The sequence below is a fragment of the Piliocolobus tephrosceles genome, chromosome 3 (assembly GCF_002776525.5).
Source record: "Piliocolobus tephrosceles isolate RC106 chromosome 3, ASM277652v3, whole genome shotgun sequence".
NCBI lineage: Eukaryota > Metazoa > Chordata > Mammalia > Primates > Cercopithecidae > Piliocolobus > Piliocolobus tephrosceles.
The window spans coordinates 126,375,684-126,399,407 of record NC_045436.1 but is presented as its reverse complement, the minus strand read 5'-3'; the positions used below and the strand labels follow the sequence as shown (position 1 = coordinate 126,399,407).

General features: G+C 35.1%; 1 protein-coding gene across 7 annotated transcripts in view; it reads left to right on the top strand.

The window, feature by feature from the left end:
* ADGRL3 (adhesion G protein-coupled receptor L3) overlaps nt 1-23,724 on the top strand; it is a 902,055-nt gene that overhangs the window by 768,657 nt on the left and 109,674 nt on the right. For all 7 annotated transcript variants that reach the window (XM_031935344.1, XM_031935342.1, XM_031935341.1 and 4 more), the window contains 2 exons: nt 1,158-1,366; nt 2,327-2,503. In XM_031935344.1, coding sequence (XP_031791204.1) covers nt 1,158-1,366; nt 2,327-2,503 — 386 coding nt within the window. The remainder of the gene's footprint in view (nt 1-1,157; nt 1,367-2,326; nt 2,504-23,724) is intronic.

The following is a 23,724-nucleotide window of genomic DNA, read 5'->3' as shown; positions in this document are numbered from 1 at the left end:
CCATCCGCCTCAGCCTCCCAAAGTGCTAGGATTACAGGCATGAGCCACCGCGGCCGGCCAAAATTTGCCAGTTTTTTAAGACCTCATATAACTGGTATCATACAGTATATACCATTTTCTGTCTGAATTCATTAACCAGGCAAAATATTTTTAAGACTTTCTCATGATGTTCCATGTATCAATAGTTTGTTCTTTATTGATGAATTTATTTATTCTATTATGTAATATGGCATAATTTATTTATTCTCCTATAAATAATAATTGACTTGTTTCCAGTTTGGGACTATTAAGAATAAGGATATATATCCACATGTATTGTGGTGGATATATGTTTTCACTTATCTAGGAAAGGTAGATGTATGGTTAGTTTTACAAGAAATTGTCAAACATTTTTTCCAAATGGTTGAACTATTTTATACTACCATCAGAAGTGTATGAGAGTTCCGTTTCTTCCACATCCTTGTCAACATTAGTGTGGTCAGTCTTTTCAGTTTTAGAGATTCTTGTGGGTATGAAATGGTAACTCAATGTAGTCTTATTTTTTCATTCCCTAATTACTAATGATGCTGATCATTTTTCATGTGTCTATTGGCCTTTCCTTTATTTATTTTCTAAAGTGTGTATTTATGTCTTTTGCCATTTTAAGATGCCATTAATTTATTGTTGGATGGTAAAATTGCTGTATATATCAATGAATCTTATTTTTAAATGTATTTCAGTCTGCTTGTTTATTTTCTTAATAATGTATTTTGGTAGATTTTTGGTTTGATAAAGTTTAGTTTATCATTTTGTGATAAATGTTTTGGGGTCTTATTGGAGACATTTTTACCTTCTTCAAAGTTCAAGGATATTTTTCTATATTTTGTTCTAGAAGACTTATGATTCTGGTTTTCATGTTTAGGTGTATGATCTATCTTAAATTTAGTTTTGAGTATAGAGTGAGATAGGGATTGAGGTTCATTTTTTAAAATAGTGGTATGTAGTTATTTTAGCATAATTTGACTTTTCTCTCCTCATAAATGACTTGGTACTTTGGTTGAAATGAATGCTGAATATTTTGTATGAATACATACTATATGGATTTAATTTTCTATTTCATTAGTACTAACTAATTTAAATAGAATAGACAAACTAATCAGAGTTTGCATTTATTTTAGGAGAGATCAGAGTGGCCTTTGTCCTGTATAACAATTTGGGTCCTTATTTGTCCACGGAGAATGCCAGTATGAAGTTGGGAACGGAAGCTTTGTCCACAAATCATTCTGTTATTGTCAATTCTCCTGTTATTACAGCAGCAATAAACAAAGAGTTCAGTAACAAGGTTTATTTGGCTGATCCTGTGGTGTTTACTGTTAAACATATCAAGGTAAGAAAATGGTATATTAACTTGCTTGTTCATATTATCTGTATTTTTATAACACTGAACATTAAGTGTATTAATTTTTTTTTCTATTTGACATATAGCAGTACATTACTTGTACAATATAGTGGTAATTTTTTTTCAGAAATAAGATTTGGAGGAGAATCATCCTTGTATTTGTAAATACTTATGGTGAAAGCATTCATAGATGGATTTATAAATGCTTCTCCATAACTAAAAAGACCTAGTCCAAGTGTAGAGATCTAAAATACAGCCGGAAAATCATAGATAATATTGCAAAATTCTATTGTATTTGGGATTCATGTGAAATGAATAGATTTTTAGCTTCTCTTGCCACAAAAACAAGAAAACAATGGGTAACTATGTGAGATGATGGATACGTTAATTTGCTTCACTTTGGTTACCTTTCTACTATCTACATGTATTTCATAACATTATGTTGTATACCTTAAATATTCACAATACTATTTATATTTTTTAAAGAAGAATAGGAGTATATTAAACAGAACTAGACATGGTTCTATATTTGATATTTCAAGCAATTATGTCCATGTGAATATATATTTTTCATATATACAAAGATTGAGGTTGTAAATTCAACAGAGATTTCTAAGGATCATCCATTCAGATGTTGGTTGTTAAGAGCAATTAACCTCTTTATTTTGCAATGTGTATTAATCAGTGTGATTTTGAAACATTGATACTAGTATATTCTTTTACTGTTAATTTAAAAAAATAGTGCACTCGTCTCTAGTCAGAGGGAACAAACAACAGCATATATTCAGTTTCCCTTAGAATTGATGAGGCCCACTCATGAAAACACTGGTAGACATCTCTAAAAAAAGGGAACAGAATATGAAGTTGTATTATATGTAAAGAAAATGCCAACTTAATTTACATGATCATAATGTAGTTGTTGATTTTATGGATTTTTTTCCCCTGTAGCAGTCAGAGGAAAATTTCAACCCTAACTGTTCATTTTGGAGCTACTCCAAGCGTACAATGACAGGTTATTGGTCAACACAAGGCTGTCGGCTCCTGACAACAAATAAGACACATACTACATGCTCTTGTAACCACCTAACAAATTTTGCAGTACTGATGGCACATGTGGAAGTTAAGGTAAGATATTTACCATACAATGAAAATGTTTTAGTACATAATATGATCACTAACTGTAAATAGTCCTAACTATATGGGCTATCATATTTCAATGTTTTTCTACTTTCGTAGTAATTCTATTAAGGAACTCTCAATGTTCAAACCATATCCTTGTGGATGATTCAAAGAACTTGTTATCTCTTTTCCTATTATCAATATAGTTCTTAAAATTGAAGTTTGCTTAATAAACTTCCCCTAGTCTCCCTGTTATTTTGTATAATAAATGTCAGACCATAACCTCATGAACAGGGTAAGATAGCACCCCAGGACCAAAGGCCAGTGGGGTTGGTTTAGATAGCTGGGACTAGGGAGGCGGAAAAGTAAAGAGCTATGCATCGGTTAGATACAGTCCACCTGACTCTTGGGAAAGCAACCCTCAAGCACAATACCCAGAGAATGGTAGTTCAAGGACTTGACATACCCTGACATAAGGAAATGGGTTCTGCCCATGCAAGAAGACATTACTCTAAGGAAAATTCCAGATGATAGTTTCCAAAGTCAGAAACATGGCTGCATCAATTTCCTCCCAGTGTGACTAGCTTTCATATGGATAGTGGGTTGTCAGATGGAGTCTATGAGTTTGCAAGGGAAGGGAAGGTTGACAGGGTTTCAGGAGATCAACTCAAGCAGGATAACAGTAAAAGCTAGAAATGCAGTAACTATCAGATTTTAGGAGGCCTAGGCCAGGAAACAAAAAAACACTAAGCAGGTCAGTGCATCAGTAGTAGGTAAGATTATTGCTAACACTGAGTAATATTAATACTCAACCTATAGTATGGGGTTGAAAACTTCAAGTTCTATTTCAAGCAAGATACTTCATGGCCAGAGATGTTTGAGAATGCAGATATCTTGCTTCCCTCATCACAATAGTTAAGAACTGAGGCTGACTCCGATCCACATGTTGGATTCCACCAATTGTTATTAGTTGGAAGAAGGCTATTAATAGATTATATACATTATGTGACATTAAAATTTTAATTTTTGAACTTTGAAACAAGATGCTCAACAAAAATAATACTTTTTAAATAAATATTGTATGTCTTAAACTAAATGGATAATGACATTTAAAATCTTAAAATAGGCTGGGCATGGTGGCTCATGCCTGTAATCCCAGCACTTTGGGAGGCCAAGGCAGAAGGATCACTCGAGGTTAGAAGTTCAAGACCAGACTGACCGACATGGCAAAACCCCTCTCTACTAAAAATACAAAAATTAGCTAAACGTTGATGCATGCTTGTAATCCCCCTTACTCGGGAGGCTGAAGCAGAAGGATTGCTTGAACCGGGGAGGCAAAGGTTGCAGTGAGCTGAGATTGCACCAGTGCACTCTAGCCTGGGAGACAGAGTGAGATTCTGTCTCAAATTAAAAAAAAAAAAAAAAAAACTTAAAATATAGCTTCTTGTTTTTTTAAAATGTCTGTATAAGTTATTTAAGATTATTAATCCTGTATAATATATACAAAATTTTTGTCTTTAGAGCTAGCATTGGTATTTTGCTTTGGTAGGGAAAAGCACTCATAGCTTCAACACTTTATGCAAAAGTTAAAGCTTAGTTTTCACAGCCTTTTATATTATAATACCTCTGCTGTAATTATATGGTACATATTTCATTGTGAAAAGAAAATGACTACTTAAAACCCTGGAATGGCTTTCACAAAGATTGAACATTCTTTCATACAATTCACTAAAATTTTTCACTATTTAACTAATACTACTTAGCTTTCAACTTTAGTAACTGTTAAATAGTATTTTCAAAACAATTGTCTTTATAAGTTCAGTAAAATGTGAAATAACATGTATTTTTAACCGTACTGTTCAGTTCAGCACATATATGTTAGTAGTGTAATAATATAAGATATGAACACTGGCTTCAAAAGTTTACAGGTTTTCTTTTCAGATGAGACAGAAAAAAACAGCTATATAGTTAATAAGGTAGTGATAAGAATGAAGTTTGAACAGTGTACTGTGGGAAAATTGAATAAGTATAATAAAAGTCTGGAGAAGTTCTTAGAGATTTAAAAGCTGTATATTAAGAGATTAATGGATTAGCCAGAAAAGTTGTGAAGACCATTTCAATCAGAGAAAACAGCAGGAGCGAAAACACAAAGATGTTATATACCATGGTGTGTAGAACATGGTAAAAGAGTTTAGAATTTAATACATGATAAGTATAATAAGTTTAGTGTTTAAGTCAAAATAAAAACAGAAACAAATATCTAAATTTAAGATTTGATTGGGGAAGCAAGAATTGCAGTTCAGGTATACATACAGACTGGATGGTCTTCCTTATGCCTGAAGAACGAAAAGAAAGTTGGAGATTTCATAAAAAGAACAAGTGTTACGTATTGTTTTCCGAGAAGGTTCATTGGCACTAGTCAAGTGTGGAGAGCTGGCAATCTCTGATTGGTGAGTGACAGGCAGTGGGTCTTGGAATCAAAGGAAGTTGTTTCAGTAGCTATTGGGTAAAACTCGTTTCAGGTTACAACAGGCAGTTTCAGCATGCAGGCTTACAGTGAATTACATTCTTGGAGCCATGTTTTGTGCCCTGAATGCTTTCTTCCCTGTCTTTTGCCTCTGTTTTAGTTGGTATGACAAGAATAACCCAATTCATATGACCATCTTTCATTGTAGTTAGAAACTGGAGGTGGACTGAAGAATTTAGTAGGACTGTGGCCATGAAGGGCATAATTTATTTATTTCCATCTCTGGTGCTTGAATCAGGACGATGTGGAAATTTAGATGGGCTTAACATCTGTAGGCTCGGAGTGGAAGTCTCAATATCCTACATGTCTAAATATTTACAAGTAATACATAAAGTTGGGAAAAATGAAATATAACTTGACTTAACAAAATATAGCTTTATAATCATCGAAGACACACAATCTGAACCTAGGATTCTCAGAATCCCCAGAGTTCTGCACCAGTACATGGCAGTGTCAGAAGAGCCGACTCCTGGCTCACAGTCAGTGGTTTACCCAACCCCTTCAAAAGGAGGAGGTGTGGGGATGGGGGGGCTCTCTTTCCAGACTCTCAGGGTATAACTATGGTATGGATCTTTGCTGTGATTCCATGGGCAACTAAAAAATGATTGCTAGATCTCTAAACAATAATAGCACCGGTTTTGGAGAGGGTGTGGAGAAATAGGAACACTTTTTACACTGTTGTTAGGACTATAAACTAGTTCAACCATTGTGGAAGACAGTGTGGTGATTCCTCAAGGATCTAGAAATAGAAATACCATTTGACCCAGCCATCCCATTACTGGGTATATACCCAAAGGATTATAAATCATGCTGCTATAAAGATACATGCATACGTATGTTTACTGTGGCACTATTCACAATAGCAAAAACTTGAAACCAACCCAAATGTCCATCAATGATAGACTGGATTAAGAAAATGTGGCACATATACACCATGGAATACTATGCAGCCATAAAAAAGGATGAGTTCATGTCTTTTGTAGGGACATGGAGGAAGCTGGAAACCATCATTCTGAGCAAACCATCGCAAGGACAGAAAACCAAACACCACATGTTCTCACTCATCGGTGGGAATTGAACAATGAGAACACTTGGACATAGGTTGGGGAACATCACACACCAGGGCCTGTCATGGGGTGACGGGAGTGGGGAGGGATAGCATTAGGAGATATACCTAATGTAAATGATGAGTTAATGGGTGCAGCACACCAACATGGCACATGTATACATATGTAACAAACCTGCACATTGTGCACATGTACCCTAGAACTTAAAGTATAATAATAATAATAATAATAATAATAATAAATATATGTATATAAAATAGAAAACTAAATTACACTGGTTAAGGCTTTTTAAACAAAGCATAAAAATGACTGTTCCTATTTAAAAAAACAATAATAGCACCAGTTTATGTTGCAATTTTAGACAGATTATTCCCAATTCTTTGTGGATGATAGATGTCAAACAATTAGACTGGCTGGGCACGTTGGCTCATGCATGTAATCCCAGTACTTCGGGAGTCTGAGGCTGCTGGATCACTTGAGGTCAGGAGTTTGAGACCAGCCTGGCCAACATGGTAATCCGTCTCTACTAAAAATACAAAACTTAGCTGGGCACAGTGGTGCATGCCTGTAGTCCCAGCTACTCACGAGGCTGTGGTGGGAGGATCATTTGAGCTCTGGAAGCAGAGGTTGCAGCGAGCTGAGATCAACCACTGCAACTCCAGTTTGAGCGACCAAGCAAGACTGTGTCACAAACAAACAAACAAACAAACAAAATGATTAGACTGGTTGTAGTGTGACAGTTATTTTAATAAGTCCTGGTAAAGTAAGGGATGTCTAGGGAATAGGCAAGGGCTGTTGTAGTAGTCATGAAGAGGATTTGTATTTCAGATATACTAGGATACAAAAATATAAATGGCTCACTACCTTGTTTATAGAGTTCGATAGAAGGGCTATACACATGTGCATTGTCTTCTCCTTGCTATCAGTAAAAATAGGGAAAGTATTAATGTCCTTAACATTTTACAAAGTAAAAAAGATGGCAAAATTTTTAGCTACCTTATGTTATTGATCCAAATAATTTCATCCAGGCCACGCATGGTGGCTTGCAGCCTGTAATCTCAGCACTTTGGGAGGCTGAGGCGGGCGGATCACTTGAGCTCAGGAGTTCAAGACCAGCCAGGACAACACAGTGAAACCTCATCTCTATTTAAAAAACACAAAAAGTAGCCAGGTGTGGTGGCATGCCCTTGTAGTCCCAGCTACTTGGGAGGTTGAGGTGGGAGGATTACTTGAGCTCAGGAGGTTGAGGCTGCAGTGAGCTGTCATTGTGCCACTGCACTACAGCCTGGGCAACAGAGTGAGACCCTGTCTCAAAACAAAACAATGTCATCCAAAATTTTATTTGATTCTCATTTAGAGAGTTGGTGCAGGTATACCAGAGGGAGAGCAAATTCATGCTCAATTAGCAGCTTAAAAGTAAAGTTATCTTAGCTGTGTCAGCACAGTTTACATTTTGATGTTCGAAGGACTACAAACTCTATTTTGTCAGAGCATCACGAATTGGTCCATCTTAGCAAGACTGGCTCTATATTAATAAATGATACATTTAAATCTAGATTGTATTACTCTGGCTCTGAGAGTCTACAGTTTAGGTTAGGTTATAAACTCAGACTCAGAAAAATGAATCAAATTTGAGGCAGCAACACAAAATATCATTTTATGCTCAGTTCATTGCCTAACAACCTTTCCATTGTATAACAGTCATGACTGTGACTACTATTGAGTGTCAACAAGAGATAAAATAAATGGAAATCAATATTTTCCTTTAGCAGTCAATCACCAAGCATGTGTGTCCTGGAATTCTTATATCATAATCTCTTGTGATTATCTGCGTCAGCCCCATTTGGATCTCACAACAAGATTTTGAAATGTTAGCCGTCAATGGAAAACAGAAAACAAGGAGACTGATCATCTCTAGAGTTTCAAAAAGAAACACACTGGCCAAACTTACCTAAGACTAATGTTTCAAACAGAACATTAATTTATTCATACACAGTGAGAAGTACAGCAGCCAGTTGGAACAGATATTTATGTCTTCTAGTTGTCAGTTTCTAACTCTACAAGAAAACCTGTAACGGAAACAAAATTATTGGAGAACTTTGTTTGAGGAATTTGGAAAGAGTGCAGGAAGAGTTAGCTCAAAAATCTTGATAGCTATTGGCATCAAGCGATGGTATCCTGATGCATCCTTCTCCTCTCCAGAGCTCTCCCAATGCACTGAATTGCTTTTATTTGTCCTATGTGTTATTTCTGCTGTTCAGTCAACACTTTCTTTATTCTTTTATTCACATTTTTGATCACCTAAGTTAAGATAAACATCATGAAGATACCGACACGTTGCCTAATACACAGTAGGCTCTGAATAAATGTAACTTCCTCCTTCCTAGTTGTCAGATGTATTACTGGATTCCAAGGACTCCAGTGCAAACTTCAGGCCCTCAGGAAACTCGTATTTTTAGAGAAGTGGTGATAGGGAAGAAGAGCATAGAAGAGAAACTGCAGCTAGTCATAGTTTTGATAAGAATGATAACCAAGGCCTACCCTGTGATTTAGAGACATAGGGGAAAATCATCTGTGTGAGCCAGGAGTCCTCAGAAAGGGCTTATCAAAGAAGTGTCCTGTTACGAAGATCAGATGTATTTCATAAGTTAATGTTTGGAGAATTTGAGTTGGCCTCATTCTTGCAACACCTTCTTCACTGTGCCATGGGTACACCACTCCCTAGTTTCTTTCCTTTCTCAGCAACTTGTCCTTTTTAGCGTATTTTGCTGTTTTCTCCTCATCTGCATGACCTCTCATTGCCATTCTGGTCCTGAGCATAATCCTAAATACCTGCCCTTCTCCCTGGGAGATGTCATGCAGTCATATGGCTCTATACCTCATCTCATGACTCTCACATATTTCTATCTCCATTTTTAAATTCCAGACTCGGATTTCACCAGTGGCTTGATGTAACTACTTACACTTATCTAAAAGTGTCACAATCCTAGAGCTATATACTTACGATATTCTCTAACCTAAGTCTTCTCCATTTTAGTAAAAGGCTACTCTGTTCCTTCAGATGCTCTGGTCCTAAAGCATGCAGCACTTTTGATTTGTTTATTTTCCTTCATACTGCACAGTCAATCCCATCAGCATCTCCTGCCAGATCCAGAATTTGATCTCTTCTCAACATCATCTCTACCACCTAGGTTCAAACCTCTATCATCTCTCCTTTACTTGTTTGCTATAGCCCCTCAACTGCTGTTTCCTTCTTCATTTCTCTTAATTTAATTTTCAACATAGTTGACAGAGGGATACTTTTAAAATGTGAGTTAGATCATGTCACTCCTCAAATTTATTCCCAAAACCCTTTAAAATGCAAATCAGGCACTTCATACCTTTGATTCAATCTCTAATGACTCCTCATCTGAGTAAGAGAAAAATCTCAAATCTTGGCCCCCATTAGCATCTCTTGACATCCTCTCCTACCACTGTTCACCTTGCTCATCTGTTGTAGCCACTGGTTACAGTGGAAAGCCACTCCTTGCCTTTCCACAAACACATCAGATGTGTCCTAGTTAGACCTAAGTGTCTTTCTCTTCTCAACACTCCCCACCCCACCCCCACAAAGATAACACTTGACAAGATTCCTCATCTCCTTCAAGTTTTTGCTCAAATATTACCTTCTTAATGAGGCTTTCCTTGTTCACCCTATTTAACATTTTAGATTACCCCATCTCCACAAAATATAGAAAGAGTAAGGCAAACCAGGTCCCTGGCCTCAGAGAATTTGTAGTTTATCAAAGGAAGGTTGTGTCAAGGCTGATTGTTGACTGGGGTGCTCAGAGAGATTTCAGCTAGGTTCCCCTCAGGCAGACAAGAAAAATAACTGGCATAATTCCGGCTGAACGTTGCTTAGAAAATTAAATAGGAGCACTGAAACTTTTCTACCTTTTCACGAGCATTATTATTATTATTATTTTTTCTACAGAGTAGGGGATGGTGGGTTAGGGTAGGTGTTTTTTATTGTTTTTGTTTTCTTTCTAAATTTTAAATTTTTCTTATTTTGATTATTTGTTCAAAACTCTTACTTTAGCACCAGAGGTCTGAATAAGACAATACTGAGTAACTATTTTTCAGTGATCTAGTCCTTAGCTTTCAAACTAGACATTAGTAAAAACATTGTAAATATACTTTAAATTAGAGTTGCTGATTACTTGTACCTCAGACATGTTCTTCAAACTTTAGAACATAATAACTTAAACAGATTAAACTACATAATAATGAATGCTTACTAAATTTATTAAGATACATATAGTTTCACTCATTGTAGCTATCCCATATCAAAGATAAAATATGCTTTGAAATGATTTTTCTTTAAGTACATGACAGTTAAATACAAAAACTAATTTAAACTAATTAGTGATGAATTTCTGCTGGGGGAAGTCATTTCAATAAAGAAACACCTCTCAATTATTATTATTATTTATTTTACTTTAAGTTCCAAGATACACGTGCAGAATGTGCAGATTTGTTGCATAGGTATATTTGTGCCATGGTAGTTTGCTATACTTATTGACCTGTCATCTAAGTTCCCTCCCCTGGCCCCCTATCCCACAACAGGGACTGGTGTGTGTTGTTCCCCTCCCTGTGTCCACGTGTTCTCATTATTCAACTCCTACTTATGAGTGAGAACATGTAGTGTTGGGTTTTCTGTTTCTGTGTTAGTTTGCTGAGGATGATGTACTCCAGCTTCATCCATATCCCTGCAAAGGACATGACCTCATTCCTTTTTATGACTGCATAGTATTCCATGGTGTATATGTACCACATATTCTTTATCCACTCTATCATTGGTGGGCAATTGGTTTGGTTCCATGACTTTGCTATTATAAATAGTGCTTCAGTAAACATGCATGTGCATGTATATTTAAGGTAGAACGATTTATATTCCTTTGCCTATAATGGGATTGCTGGGTCAAATAGTATTTCTGGCTCTAGATCCTTGAGGAATTACCATACTGTCTTCCACAATGGTTGAACTAATTTACATTCCCACCAATAGTGTAAAAGTGTTCCTGTTGCTCCACAGCCTTGCCAGCATCTCTGTTGTTTCTTGACATTTTAATAATTGCCATTCTGACTGGCATGAGATGGTATCTCATTGTGGTTTTAATTTGTATTTCTCTAATGATCAGTGATGTTGAACTATTTTCTTATGTTTGTTGGCTGCATAAATGTCTTCTTGGGAGAAACGTCTGTTCATATTCTTCACTCACTTGTGGATGGGGTTGTTTGTTTTTTTTTCTTGTAAATTTGTTTAAGTTCTATGTAAATTCTGCATATTAGACTCTTGTCAGATGGGTAGATTGCAAATTTTTTCTCCTAATCTGTAGGTCACCTGTTCATGCTGATGATTGTTTCTTTTGCTGTGCGGAAGCTCTTTAGTTTAATTAAATCCCATTTGTCAACTGTGGCTTTTGTTGCAATTGCTTTTGGTGTTTTCATCATGAAATCTTTGCCCATGCTTATGTCCCAAGTGGTATTGCCTAGGTTTTTTTCTGGGGTTTTTATGGTTTTGGGTTTTATGTTTAAGTCTTTAATCCATCGTGAGTTAATTTTTGTATAAGGTGTAAGGAAGGGATCCAGTCTCAGTTTTCTGCATATGCCTAGTCAGTTTTCCCAGCACCATTTATTGAATAAGAGATCCTTTCACCATTGTTGTTTTTGTCAGGTTTGTCAAAGGTCAGAAGGTTGTAGATGTGTGGTAGTATTTCTGAGGTCTCTGTTTCGTTCTATTGGTCTATATGTCTGTTTTGGTACCAGTACCATGCTTTTTTGGTTACTATAGTCTTTTAGTATAGTTTGAAGTCAGGTAGCATGATGCCTCCAGCTTCGTTCTTTTTGCTTAGGATTGTCTTGGCTATACGGGGTCTTCTTTGGTTCCATATGAAAGTAGTTTTTTTCTAATTCTGTGAAGAAAGTCAACGGTTGTTTGATGGGAATATCATTGAATCTATAGATTACTTTGGGCACTATGATCATTTTCACAATATTGATTTGTCCTATCCATGAAGATGGGATGTTTTTCCATTTGTTTACATCCTCTCTTATTTCCTTGAGCAATGGTTTGTAGTTCTCCTTGAAGACATCCTTCACATCCCTTGTTAGCTATTTTCTTAGGTATTTTATTCTCTGTGTAGTGATTTTGAATGAGAGTCCATTCATGATTTGGCTCTCTGCTTGTCTGTTGTTGGCGTAAAGGAATGCTTGTCATTTTATACCTCTCAATTATTAGAGTTGGCTATGTGAGAACTTTTATATAAAAGAGTAGTTATGCCTGGCCATCTCATAGGCCATAAATAAGCATAGCCAAATTATAAGTAATCTCTCTATATAAAAGAGAATTACTTATTAATTTAATGGTGCATTTTTTTTTTCTCTTTTGGTTTTATTTATTTATGTATTTATTTATTATTTATGACAGAGTTTTGCTCTTGTTGCCCAAGCGGGAGGTTACATTTATATAGTAGTTTACAATTTGGAATTGACAAAGACCTTAGGAAAAACTGAATTAATTTTTTTTGTGTGTGTGTGCAAGGACACTACTGTTGATACAAGGAAAAGCTTTTTGATTATTTCTGAAATATTTACATTTATGAAAAATATAGCTAATTACAATTTGAAAAATGGTGAAGCTTTTAGTTAGTCAAATGTAAAATTATCCTATAGCATCTTTTTATTTCATTTTCTTTCCTTCATACATGCTTTTTGCCAATTAAACAGACTCTGCCTCTTGCTTTCTATAAAAAAAAATATTGTTTTTAATGTTTCACAAATGTTACTAATTTCTAATTTGTGTGTTCAGAAATCACTGCAGTTGTACAAATTTAGAGATTTGGAGCTGTGCTTGTCACATAATGAGTATTCAGTAAAAGTTAACTTTCTTTTCACATATTTCAAAAATACTTTGTGTACCTCTCATCATTTTATATTATAATCATCTCTTGAAACGTATTTGTCTTCTCTAGACTGTGACTTCCTCCTATTAGGGAATGTCTTTTCTTCTTGTTTGCAACCTCAGTGCCTTGCATGGTATATAAAATAATCTTTTTTGACCAAGTGGACAGAATTCATTAAAAGAAAAGCCATGTTGTATGGTATAAGACCTCTTAAATATCCAAAAAGTGTCTTGTTTTGCTTTGTCTTCATTCTTGTTTCTAATTGATTGTAAGTTTATTAATGCTGATGTTGTAAGGGTTTTTTGTTTGTTTGTTTGTTTGTTTGTTTCTTTCTTTCTTTCATTAGAAACCACAAAACCAACTGCTATGAGGGATTGTGTTAGTTCATTTTCACACTGCCAAAAAGAATAACCGAGACTGGGTAACTTATGAAGGAAAGAGATTTAATTGACTCACAGTTTCACATGCCTGGGGAGGCCTCAGGAAACTTATAATCATGGCAGAAGGTGAAGGGAAAGCAGGCAGTTTCTTCACAAAGAGGCAAGAGAGAGAGAGAAATCAGGAAAAACTGCCACTTTTAAACTATCACATCTCATGAGAACTCGTCACTATCACAAAACAGCGTGGGGGAACCACCCCCAGGATCCAATCACTTCCCACCTGGTCACTCCCTCCACACATGGGGCTTCCAATTCAAGATGAGATTTGCGTGGGAACACAGAGCCAAATCATATCAGTGTTATCTCTGAATTCCCAATTATGCTAACATCCAAAGGTGAGAAGAGCCTGTCTCATCTACTTGTAACTTTTCTGAATTGCTACCATAAACCTTAAGGTGGCAGCACAGCTGGTTAACTACTGAATTCCCCCTGCTTCTACTGTCTAAGAAAACATTTGATTGTCTTCTCTTTTAGACACAAAAGTAACCATTACAAAATTTAGGTAATGTAATTGTATACTTAACTGAGATATAGTATTTATGATATTTTAAAACTTTCCATTATTGGAAATTGCAGATTTCTCTGTTGTTTAGAAGAATGTTAAAAAACTAAATCCAAATGTCTCTTCATCTCTTCGTAGCAATTCTCTTTTGTAACCCCCTTTGTGGAGGGAATATTTTAATTTACAGGAACATAAGTTTCAAAGTAATTATATTAACATTTCTACTGTGGTTTTGTAGAGCACTGTAAAAATGCCTCAGAAAGTGGTCTTATAATTTATACTACCAACTATTTTCTCTAGTCAAATTATAATTCTTTGGAGACAATACAAAAAGTCTGCCTACTCTCTCCTGTCAATTCAACTTGACATTGGTTTTTATTATCTTTAAAATACATCACTTTCTTTAGTTTGATGATTGTATTTTTTTTAAAGCTTACTATTATCATCCCATCCCAACTTCACCTCATTCCAAGTATAGAACTTGATTTGTTGTTTAAAGCCATTGTATTTCTTTCTAAATGTAGAATTGATTCAAAACAGTCACAGGTTGGAACATTTTAATTCCATACCATGGATTCTGTGTGTTGAATATTTTATAGCTAAACTTTTTCTGGGCTAGAAGAAAACACTAGGTAACCTAATTTAACATTGTAAGGCTCTGCAGTTGAACATGAAAGTACTTGTTTTTCAAAAAGAGTATTTTTACTTTTTAACGTCCAAAAAGAAAAGTTACTTTAAAAATTTAAGAAATTAATTTTATTATTAGAAAACAAAATATTGAATTTATGATGCTAAAAGTTGCACAATCCCATGCCTAGTTCTTACACTTATTTTGTATTTTGCTGTCTATAGTATGGTGGGATTTAGGTGGATGTGGAGATTAAAAATCATAGCTAATACTTTAGTATAATACTTTAGTATAAATAGTACCTTAAATAATGTATTTATTTAAGGAAAAGATATATAATTTGTATGTTGAGTACCTCCAAATACAGAAAATGTCTTGAAAAGAGACTGGTTTCAAAAACGTAATATTTTATTATATTATCTTGAATATTAACTTTATCCAAAAGCTAATCTTTTAGAATCAAGAATTTTTTGGTGCTTTCTCACTAAACATACTTGTCATAATATATCTCCTTCATACACTTATTCAAATTTGAAATTATTTATTTGCTAGTATGCTGTTTTATTGTTTACTTCCTCCTCTTGTGTCCAAGTTCAGTATTAGGAGCAGAGTCCTGAAGGAAGTGACAGAGTAGGCCTTGAAGATCACCTGGGGAAAGAAAGACTCTTCCAGGCAGAAGGAACAAAAACAAGTCCCTGAATTAGGATGATTTTGATATGTTTGAGGAGCTGCAGGGAGAGCATTATGGTTGGAGTGGAAAAAGTAAGAGAGATAGTATGTTAGCAGAACAGGTGCAGGGTCTAGAACAGAAGACTTTGTAAGACATAGGAAGGACTCTAGGTTTGGGTTTTACTCTGAGCACTCTGGAAAGCCTCAGGAGAGTTTTGAGCAGAGGAGCAGCATGGCCTGTTTTATAAATATGTAATATATATATAATGTTTTACATTTACCATTTACTAAAAAGGAAACTTCAGTCATGCACATGTGCAGATCCTAAATGATGTAATGATGTACATACTTCCTGAAATTATGAATTAGTTTTTTTTTGTTGGTCTGTTTGTTTGTTTGTTTGTTTTGTTTTGTTTTTTGAGAACAGAGTCTGGCTCCGTCACCCAGACTGGAGTGCAATGGTGCAATCTTGGCTCACTGCAAGCTCCACCTCCTGGGTTCAAGCGATTCTCCTGCCTCAGCCTCCCGAGTAGCTGGTACTACAGGAGTGTGCCACCACACCGGGCTAATTTTGTATTTTTAGTAGAGATGGGGTTTCACCATTTTGGCCAGGATGGCTTCGATCTCTTGACCTCATGATCTGCTTACCTCGGCCTCCCAAAGTGCTGAGATTACAGGTGTAAGCCACCACACCCAGCCTAGTTTGTACATTAAAATAAATCTGTATTTTGCAATATAAGTCTGTACATCTAACCCCTCTAAATTGTGAGATCAGTTAGCATGTTTACTTAGGCTTCCTATGTATCTAGAGCTAGTTCTTAACCATTTATAATTGTCTAGAACTAGATATTAACCATTTATAAGAGTTGGTTACATTTTTGCCCAGGCTACCAAGAAACAACAAATCCCTTTTATTTAAAAAAAGATAGCTGCTACCTTCCTCGTCCACTCGCTTTCGCTCCTTCTGTGCCAGACACTTGCAAACACTGATGTTTTAATTCCCCAGGTTGTAGAGAGTATTTAGAACTATATTTTACTTGCATACAATGGGCAGAAAAAGGGCATTTCAAAATATGAATGAGTATAATGGGAGAATTTTCTTTCTACCATCATGACTCCTGGGACATCAACCTTAACTCTAATTCTCTTTTGTGCATTTCCTGTTACAAAACAGGAAAGGGAGAATGTTGCCTTCCATTCCACTTTTTCCCATCTAGAGTGGACCACCAATTATCTAAAACCTCTTTTACTTCATTTCTGATGAAGTTGTTCTGAATAGGAAAAATCACTGGGGAAAGAAGAGTAAAGGTTCTATGTATTTTCCCCATTACTTATCTCTGTGAAGGGCAGGGAGAAAGAAAAGAAGAAAGAGAATCTACCTAGAGATATTGAGAAAGAAAGTTTCTATTTGAGGAGGGGAATTGACACCAACTTGTTGTATATCTTCTTAACTTCATGAAAGAAAAAGATACGTTTAAAATTATTTGTAGAAAGAGAGCATTATGGACTTGAAGAAAAACAAGCCATTGAAATCATTTTATTTCCTTTTTCTCCACTCTTTTACAGAACTTTTATAGAAAAGTTGAAAGAATGATACAATAAATACTCATATACCCCTTTTTTTCTGAATTCATATCTATTTGACACAGTTGGCTTTCTGTATATGTTGTGCATGTGTGTATATTTTGCTGTATTATTTGACTTTTTGAAAGTAAATTGTGCAGCCTGGGCAACACAGTGAAACCCCGTCTCACTAAAATACAAAAAATTAGACAGGCATGATGGTATGGGCCTATGGTGGTATGGGCTTATAGTCTCAGCTACTCAGGAGGCTGAGGCAGGAGAATTGCTTGAACCTGGGAGGCAGAATTTGCAGTGAGCCAAGATCGCACCACTGCACTCCAGCCTGGGTAACAGAACAAGCCTACATCTCAAAAAAAAAAAAAAAAAAAAAAAAGAAAAGAAAAAAAAATAGAAAAATAGAATGTAAATTACTGATATTATATTACCTAACTCCTAAAAGTTCAAGCAATTATATTTTAAGAACATTATTGTTAACACAAACAAGATATTTAACATTGATACAATACTATCATCTACTATATAATCCACAAAAAAAATTTTCCCAGTTGTCCCAATAGAGTCATTGTTTTTTCAAGCAGGACCCAACCAAAGATCATACACTGCCTTCATTTGCCTTGTTGCTAATTTTCTTTTATGTCTTTCTGCCTGTTTTTCTCTTTCATAAGAATGACGTTTTATGAAGTCCAGGTCGGTTGACCTATAGAATGTTCCACAGTCACAACCTTTCTTATTTTTTTCTCTCATGATTAGATTTGGGTAAAACATTTTTGTCAAGAACAGCATGTAGTAAATGCTGTATCCTTCCCGTTGCATCAAGAGGTCCAGTTACTATCAATTTAGTCATTTGTATTACTGAATTGGATCACTTAGTTAAAAAGTTACATTGTACAGAAACATTCAACCTTTTGTAATTAAGAGAAATCTGTGGGAACGTATTTGCAAACTTTGTTCTATTAATCTTAATTTTTTAAATTTATAATGTGCTCAATCCATCCTTTATTGTTCCCCAAATAGTTGAGTACCATCTTGGTGACCAGCAAAGCTTACAGTTTATTTAGTAATATAGACAACTGATCAACAAAATCAACATCTTGTGAGAAATATGTTATAGTTCTCACAACTATAGAGGATTCTGTGGAAACACATGGGAATGAGCTTTATCTGGACCTTGAAGAGTCAGGGAAGACACCCTAGAGGAAGTGACATCACTTCCTAGGACAGTTTATTTAAGCAAAGCGAGAGACACAATTATGATAGCATGATATAAGGCTGTATTTTTTGTTTGTTTGTTTGTTTTGCTATATATATTTTTTCAATACATATTATATTATTTAATAACATGCTTTGTTTGAATTTTTTTCTGGATTATAGCAGAATTTTTTTTTTCTTTTACTATGACTATTTTTTTTTTCTTTCCAACTTTTATTTTAGGTTCAAGGGGTACATGTGCAGGTTTGTTACATGGGTAAATTGCATGTCACAGGGTCTTAGTGTACAGATAATTTTGTCACCCAGATTATCAACAGAGTACCTGATAGGTAGTTATTCAATCCTCACCCCTCTCCCATCCTACCCTCAAGAAGGCCCTCGTGTCCATTGTTCTCTTTTTTGTGTTTATGTGTACACAGTATTTATCTCCCACTTATAAGAGAGAGCATGCATTGTTTAGTTTTCTTTTCCTGCATTAAGTCTCTTAGAATAATGGCCTCCAGTTCCATCCATGTTGCTGCAAAGGACGTGATTTTATTCTTTTTATGGCTGCATCGTATTTTATAGCGTATTATGTACCACATTTTTCTTTTTCCGGTCCACCATTAATGGGCATCTAGGTTGATTCCATGTATTTGCTATTATGAATCGTGGACAATATAACTTTTAAGCAGAAAGAATCCTGTGATCCTCCCATGCACAGCTTGGATCCTCACACTTGAAATATTTAGGTTCTATTTCATCTTCAGCAAATAAGATTAGCTAAAAATAGCAGCTAGAGGTCCATCTGCAATTCTAGTGAGAAACATTTTGTAAGAAAAAAAAGTTATCAGGTACATAAGGGATCCTAAATGTGGACACTGGTTGAAGACTTCAACTCTCAGAGTGTCTCAAGACCTTTCATAATAAGGATGAACATCATTCCTTTAATGTTTACATAGATTACCTCATTTTAATCCATAGCATCACAAAAGGTATTGTCATCACAATCTTTTATTTTCTAAGTTTATAATTCAGGAAAGTAGAAATAAGAATTAAAAATCAGGAGACTTAGGTTTCTGATTCCAGTGTTTTAATTAATTCCTTTTTGTTCTTAGGCAAATCATCTGAACTTCCTGTTCCCATTATTAATTGATCAGATATGACTAACACAATTTTTCTAACAGTCTGTCAATTATTTTAGGGATTGAATAGCAAAATCTGTAAGAATCATATTGAGAATTATAAAGTTTTCTGGAAATAGGACTTATTAATTCACTGTTTAACTATTCTCAAAGCCTTTAAAGCTCTTCATCCTGGATGTAGTTAACTCTCAAGGCACAAACACACGATTGAGATTCTAATAAAAACAATGATTTTATCTACATCTAATCAGGTAAACTTTTCCTGAAAGAGAAATGTTTAGGCCAGTGCTTTGCCTTGGGTTTAGAAGTGACAGACTCTTTTTTTTTCATAATGAAATTGTCTAATAATAGCTTTGTGGCAAGATACAACTACATATAACTTCCCAACTCTTTCAAATGTTGGTTGTATGAACATTGGGAATTCCCACAATATCAGTATCACTCAATGTAGTTTTAAGTACAATCATAAATCAGTACTAAAAATAAATAATCTTTTTTATTGATTCGGTTTCTTCTTCATTAGTGAAATGATTTTAGCATTGTTTAACTGAAGGAATTATTATTTAAAAAAAATTTAAATATAATGGTTCTAATCATCCAGTTTATTCATGCTTAAGCATAATCAATCAACGAAGCAGAAGAAACATACAAACCTTTCCATTCTAATATCCTAAAAATATTTTCAATTGTGTATACTGTCCTTGGTAAGAACTAGTTGAGGTGTTTATTAACTATACTCTATGTGTTCCAGATCACAAAATTTTACTGTAACATGGCAACATTCTGTAATCGTTTTTCTTTTTTTCTGGCTTATTAGATTTTTGGACAGGATCTCACTCTTTCACTCAGGCTGGAGTACAGTGGCATGATCATGGTTAACCACAGCCTTGACCCAGGCTTGGGTGACCCTCCCACCTCAGCCTCCCAAGTAGCTGGGACTACAAGCACCCACCACCACGCCCAGCTAATTTTTGTATTTTTTGTTGAGATGGGGATTTGCCATGTTGCCCTGGCTGGTCTTGAATTCCTGGGCTCAAGCAATCCGCCCGCCTCGGCCTCCCAAAGTGCTAGGATTATGGGCGTGAGCCACTGTACTTGGCCTTTTTCTGGCCTATTTCATTTGGCTATTTCTAGTAAATAAAGTGATAAAGTTAGAAAACTACTAGAATTAGGCTAGGTTTTCCAGAATAGTTATTTATATAGCTTTATAAGATAGACAATAATGGCAAATTGTATAAACAAGATTTTAAAAGCATTTGAGGCCGGGCGCGGTGGCTCACGCCTATAATCCCAGCACTTTGGGAGGCCGAGGCAGGTGGATCATGAGGTCAGGAGATCGAGACCATCCTGGCTAACACGGTGAAACCCCGTCTCTACTAAAAATACAAAAAAAAAATTAGCCGGGCATGGTGGCGGGCACCTGTAGTCCCAGCTACTTGGGAGGTTGAGGCAGGAGAATGGCGTGAACCCGGGAGACGGAGCTGCCACTGCACTCCAGCCTGGGGGACAGAGCGAGACTCCATCTCACCAAAAGGAAGAAAAAAAGCATTTGAATAAAAATATGGCTAAACTAAACCATTTTGCCTATCTTGATATGTACAATTCAAGGGATTGCCAGTTTACTCTGTGTATCATTGCAAAAAAATCTCCTATAGTTAGTTACTTGCTAATTTAAAAATCCAATTCATGAAACTTTTAAGATGTTAATTTTTTTTGAATTTTATGTTATCTCACATTATTGTCACTAAGCCTGTGGGATAATTGTCTCTAGAATATCTGGAAGACCCACATTCTGCTTAAAATGCAATACATTTATTCATGAGAATGTAAAAAACAGAGCCTAATAAATATTCTTTTTTTTTTTTTCTGAAATTGCTGTAGCTAAGAAAACCAAACGAAAGTGAAATAAAATGACATGGGTGTATGTATGTGCACATGTACATATTTATATTTACACTTATATTCTGTTTTGTTCAGTACCTGGCACATAATAGGTACCCAATAAATATTCTTAGAATTAATCTACCAAAATTTTATTGAATGTTTCTTGCCTTATCAGTGTCTATTATATGGTTTTTATAATCTAGATATAAAAAATTACCTTCTCCTTAATTCTAATTCTGTTCATCTATAATTCAAAATTTTCTTTCTCACTGTGGTAAATTTCTCTTTTCATACAAGCTAAAGGTAATGACTCTGTGAAAATGATAAAGTGATAAAAATATACATATCGGGTTAACTCATGTCTGGTATTTCTATAATTACTTTTCCTTACTCTTCAGCTGCTCTACCCCACTCCACATCACTCATCCCCTTTAAGAAGTACTTTCAAAAGGGGTGTGTGTGTGTATGTGTGTGTGTGTGTGCGTGTGTGCTAATGAAAACAGACGTTATCCATTTTATCAGAGAATAAGAAAATTTAGAGCTAGAAATTAGCCCAGAAAACTTTGTTTTAACAAGATATCTGGGTTTAATCATTATATTCAAAGGATAGTCAAGACATTTTTACTCATGTAAACCTTGCTGTTTCCTGTTCTAGGGGCTTAGTATACAGATATTCCTCAATCTGTGATGGGGTTATGTGCTCATACACCTGTTGTAAAGTCAAAAAATCATCAGTCAAACTACTGTAAATCTGGGGCCACCTATGTTTGGTCATGGAAGGAAATATAGCAAGCATTTGTGGACCTTCCCACTGTTAATGATGTTGCTAAAAACATGGAATATTTAGCTACCAGTTAGGATGACCAAGTTTTTAGAGAGCCAAAGGGAGATAGCACTGCAAGACCAAAAATATGCTTAGTACACCATAAATAATTATTCACGTATGTGTTATTACTATTTAACAATGAAAATTAGTAGTACTTTAATGCTAGTTCATAGTAGGGCCAATAGTATGAAAAAATGTATTAATTTTTTTAATGTTTCTGTCTTCTGATTCAGACATTTATTTTAATGTTTTTTAAGTCTTCACTGGATATTTAAATTTTTAGGCTATATTATTGTGCATTTTTAAGTAAATATAAGAAGTTTTTAAAAGGTAGATACAATGTAGTAATTAAACATATATTACCTTTATTTAATAAAATAACTATGGCATGTTTATATTTGCTATTCCTTTCTTTTCTTTTTAATAGAGGTAAAAATGAATACAGTCAAAAGTAGAATTTACTTTGAGTCATAGTTCTGTTCATAGTTCTCATTAAGCCCATATTACGTTGATTTCTTGTGTCAGTCCAATGTTATAACATCAAGCCAAATATCCTCTCAACAAAAAGATTTGACATGGAATACTTTTGATTTTACTGCATAGCTTTACTAAATAGTTTTTCAGACTTGTAGGATTGGTTCCCAGCTCTTCAAAAATACCCATCCACTTTGTATCTACATGCTTGTTTTGGTAGACCAGCTGCCTTTCAATCAGGTCGTTTGCATCTATGAATTCATCATATATGTTCTCTATGTCCAAAATGTCCATCAGTTTTAAACACTTAGAAGTATGTTGGATTTCAACATAAATTAAAACACTATCATGATTAATAGTTGTAAAGCACATAGTTTTTTACCTTATGAAATTGAGATTTGATGCTGTTTTAGTCTACTTTGTGTTGCTATCACAGAATGTCACACACTGGTTAATTTATAAAAAACAGAGATTTATTTCTTAAAGTTCTGGAGGCTATGAAGTCCAAGAGCATGCCACCAGAATCTGGCAGAAGGCAGAGGGCAAGAGAACAGGGATGCTAAACAGGGCAAGAGAGAAAGAGAAGGCCGAACTCGCCCACTCCCATTATAGCAATATTAATCCATTCATTAGGGCAGAGCCCTCATAAACTAATCACCTCTTAAAATTCCTACCTCTGAACACAGTTGCATTGAGGATTAAGTTTCCAACTTAAGAACTTTGGGGGCTATATTCAAACCAGAGCAGATTCTAAACAAGTTACAGCTTTAGTAATAAATAAGTGAGAAATTCCTGTTTAACTTGACTGCCCTTTTCCGGTGACATTTTTTGAAAACAGTCTTAAATCCTAAAAATGAGTCCTTTTTTCCCTCTATGGCTTTTTGTCCTAAACTACACAGAACTTCAAACAACTCAAGTAGAGTCAGTTCATCTTTTTCTAGGTTTCTTACATCTTCTTTAGAGATCATTAAACAGTTTTAGAGAAACATCATTTACATTTCTGTCTCATGGTAATCTTTTTCTTTGTTCTCATCTATCATGTATTTAAAAATCAAAGAGAGACATTCTTTTTGTTCCATGCTTTGAAAATATAATTTTACAGAAAGCCAATATTTTAACATATTTTTATGGCCAGCCACAGTGATGGGCATCTTGTCAGCATATGTCTCAAAGTACATATTTTCTTACATTTCCAGAAAGTCAAAAAGCTCATTAAGTGCTCTGCACATTTTGAGGAAACTGAAAAGTGACCAAAAAATTTCATTATAAAACCACAATATCATAACTAAGCAAACCACATACCTTTTTATTAATATTGTATAAAGATGTACAGGACATTTAATAGGTAA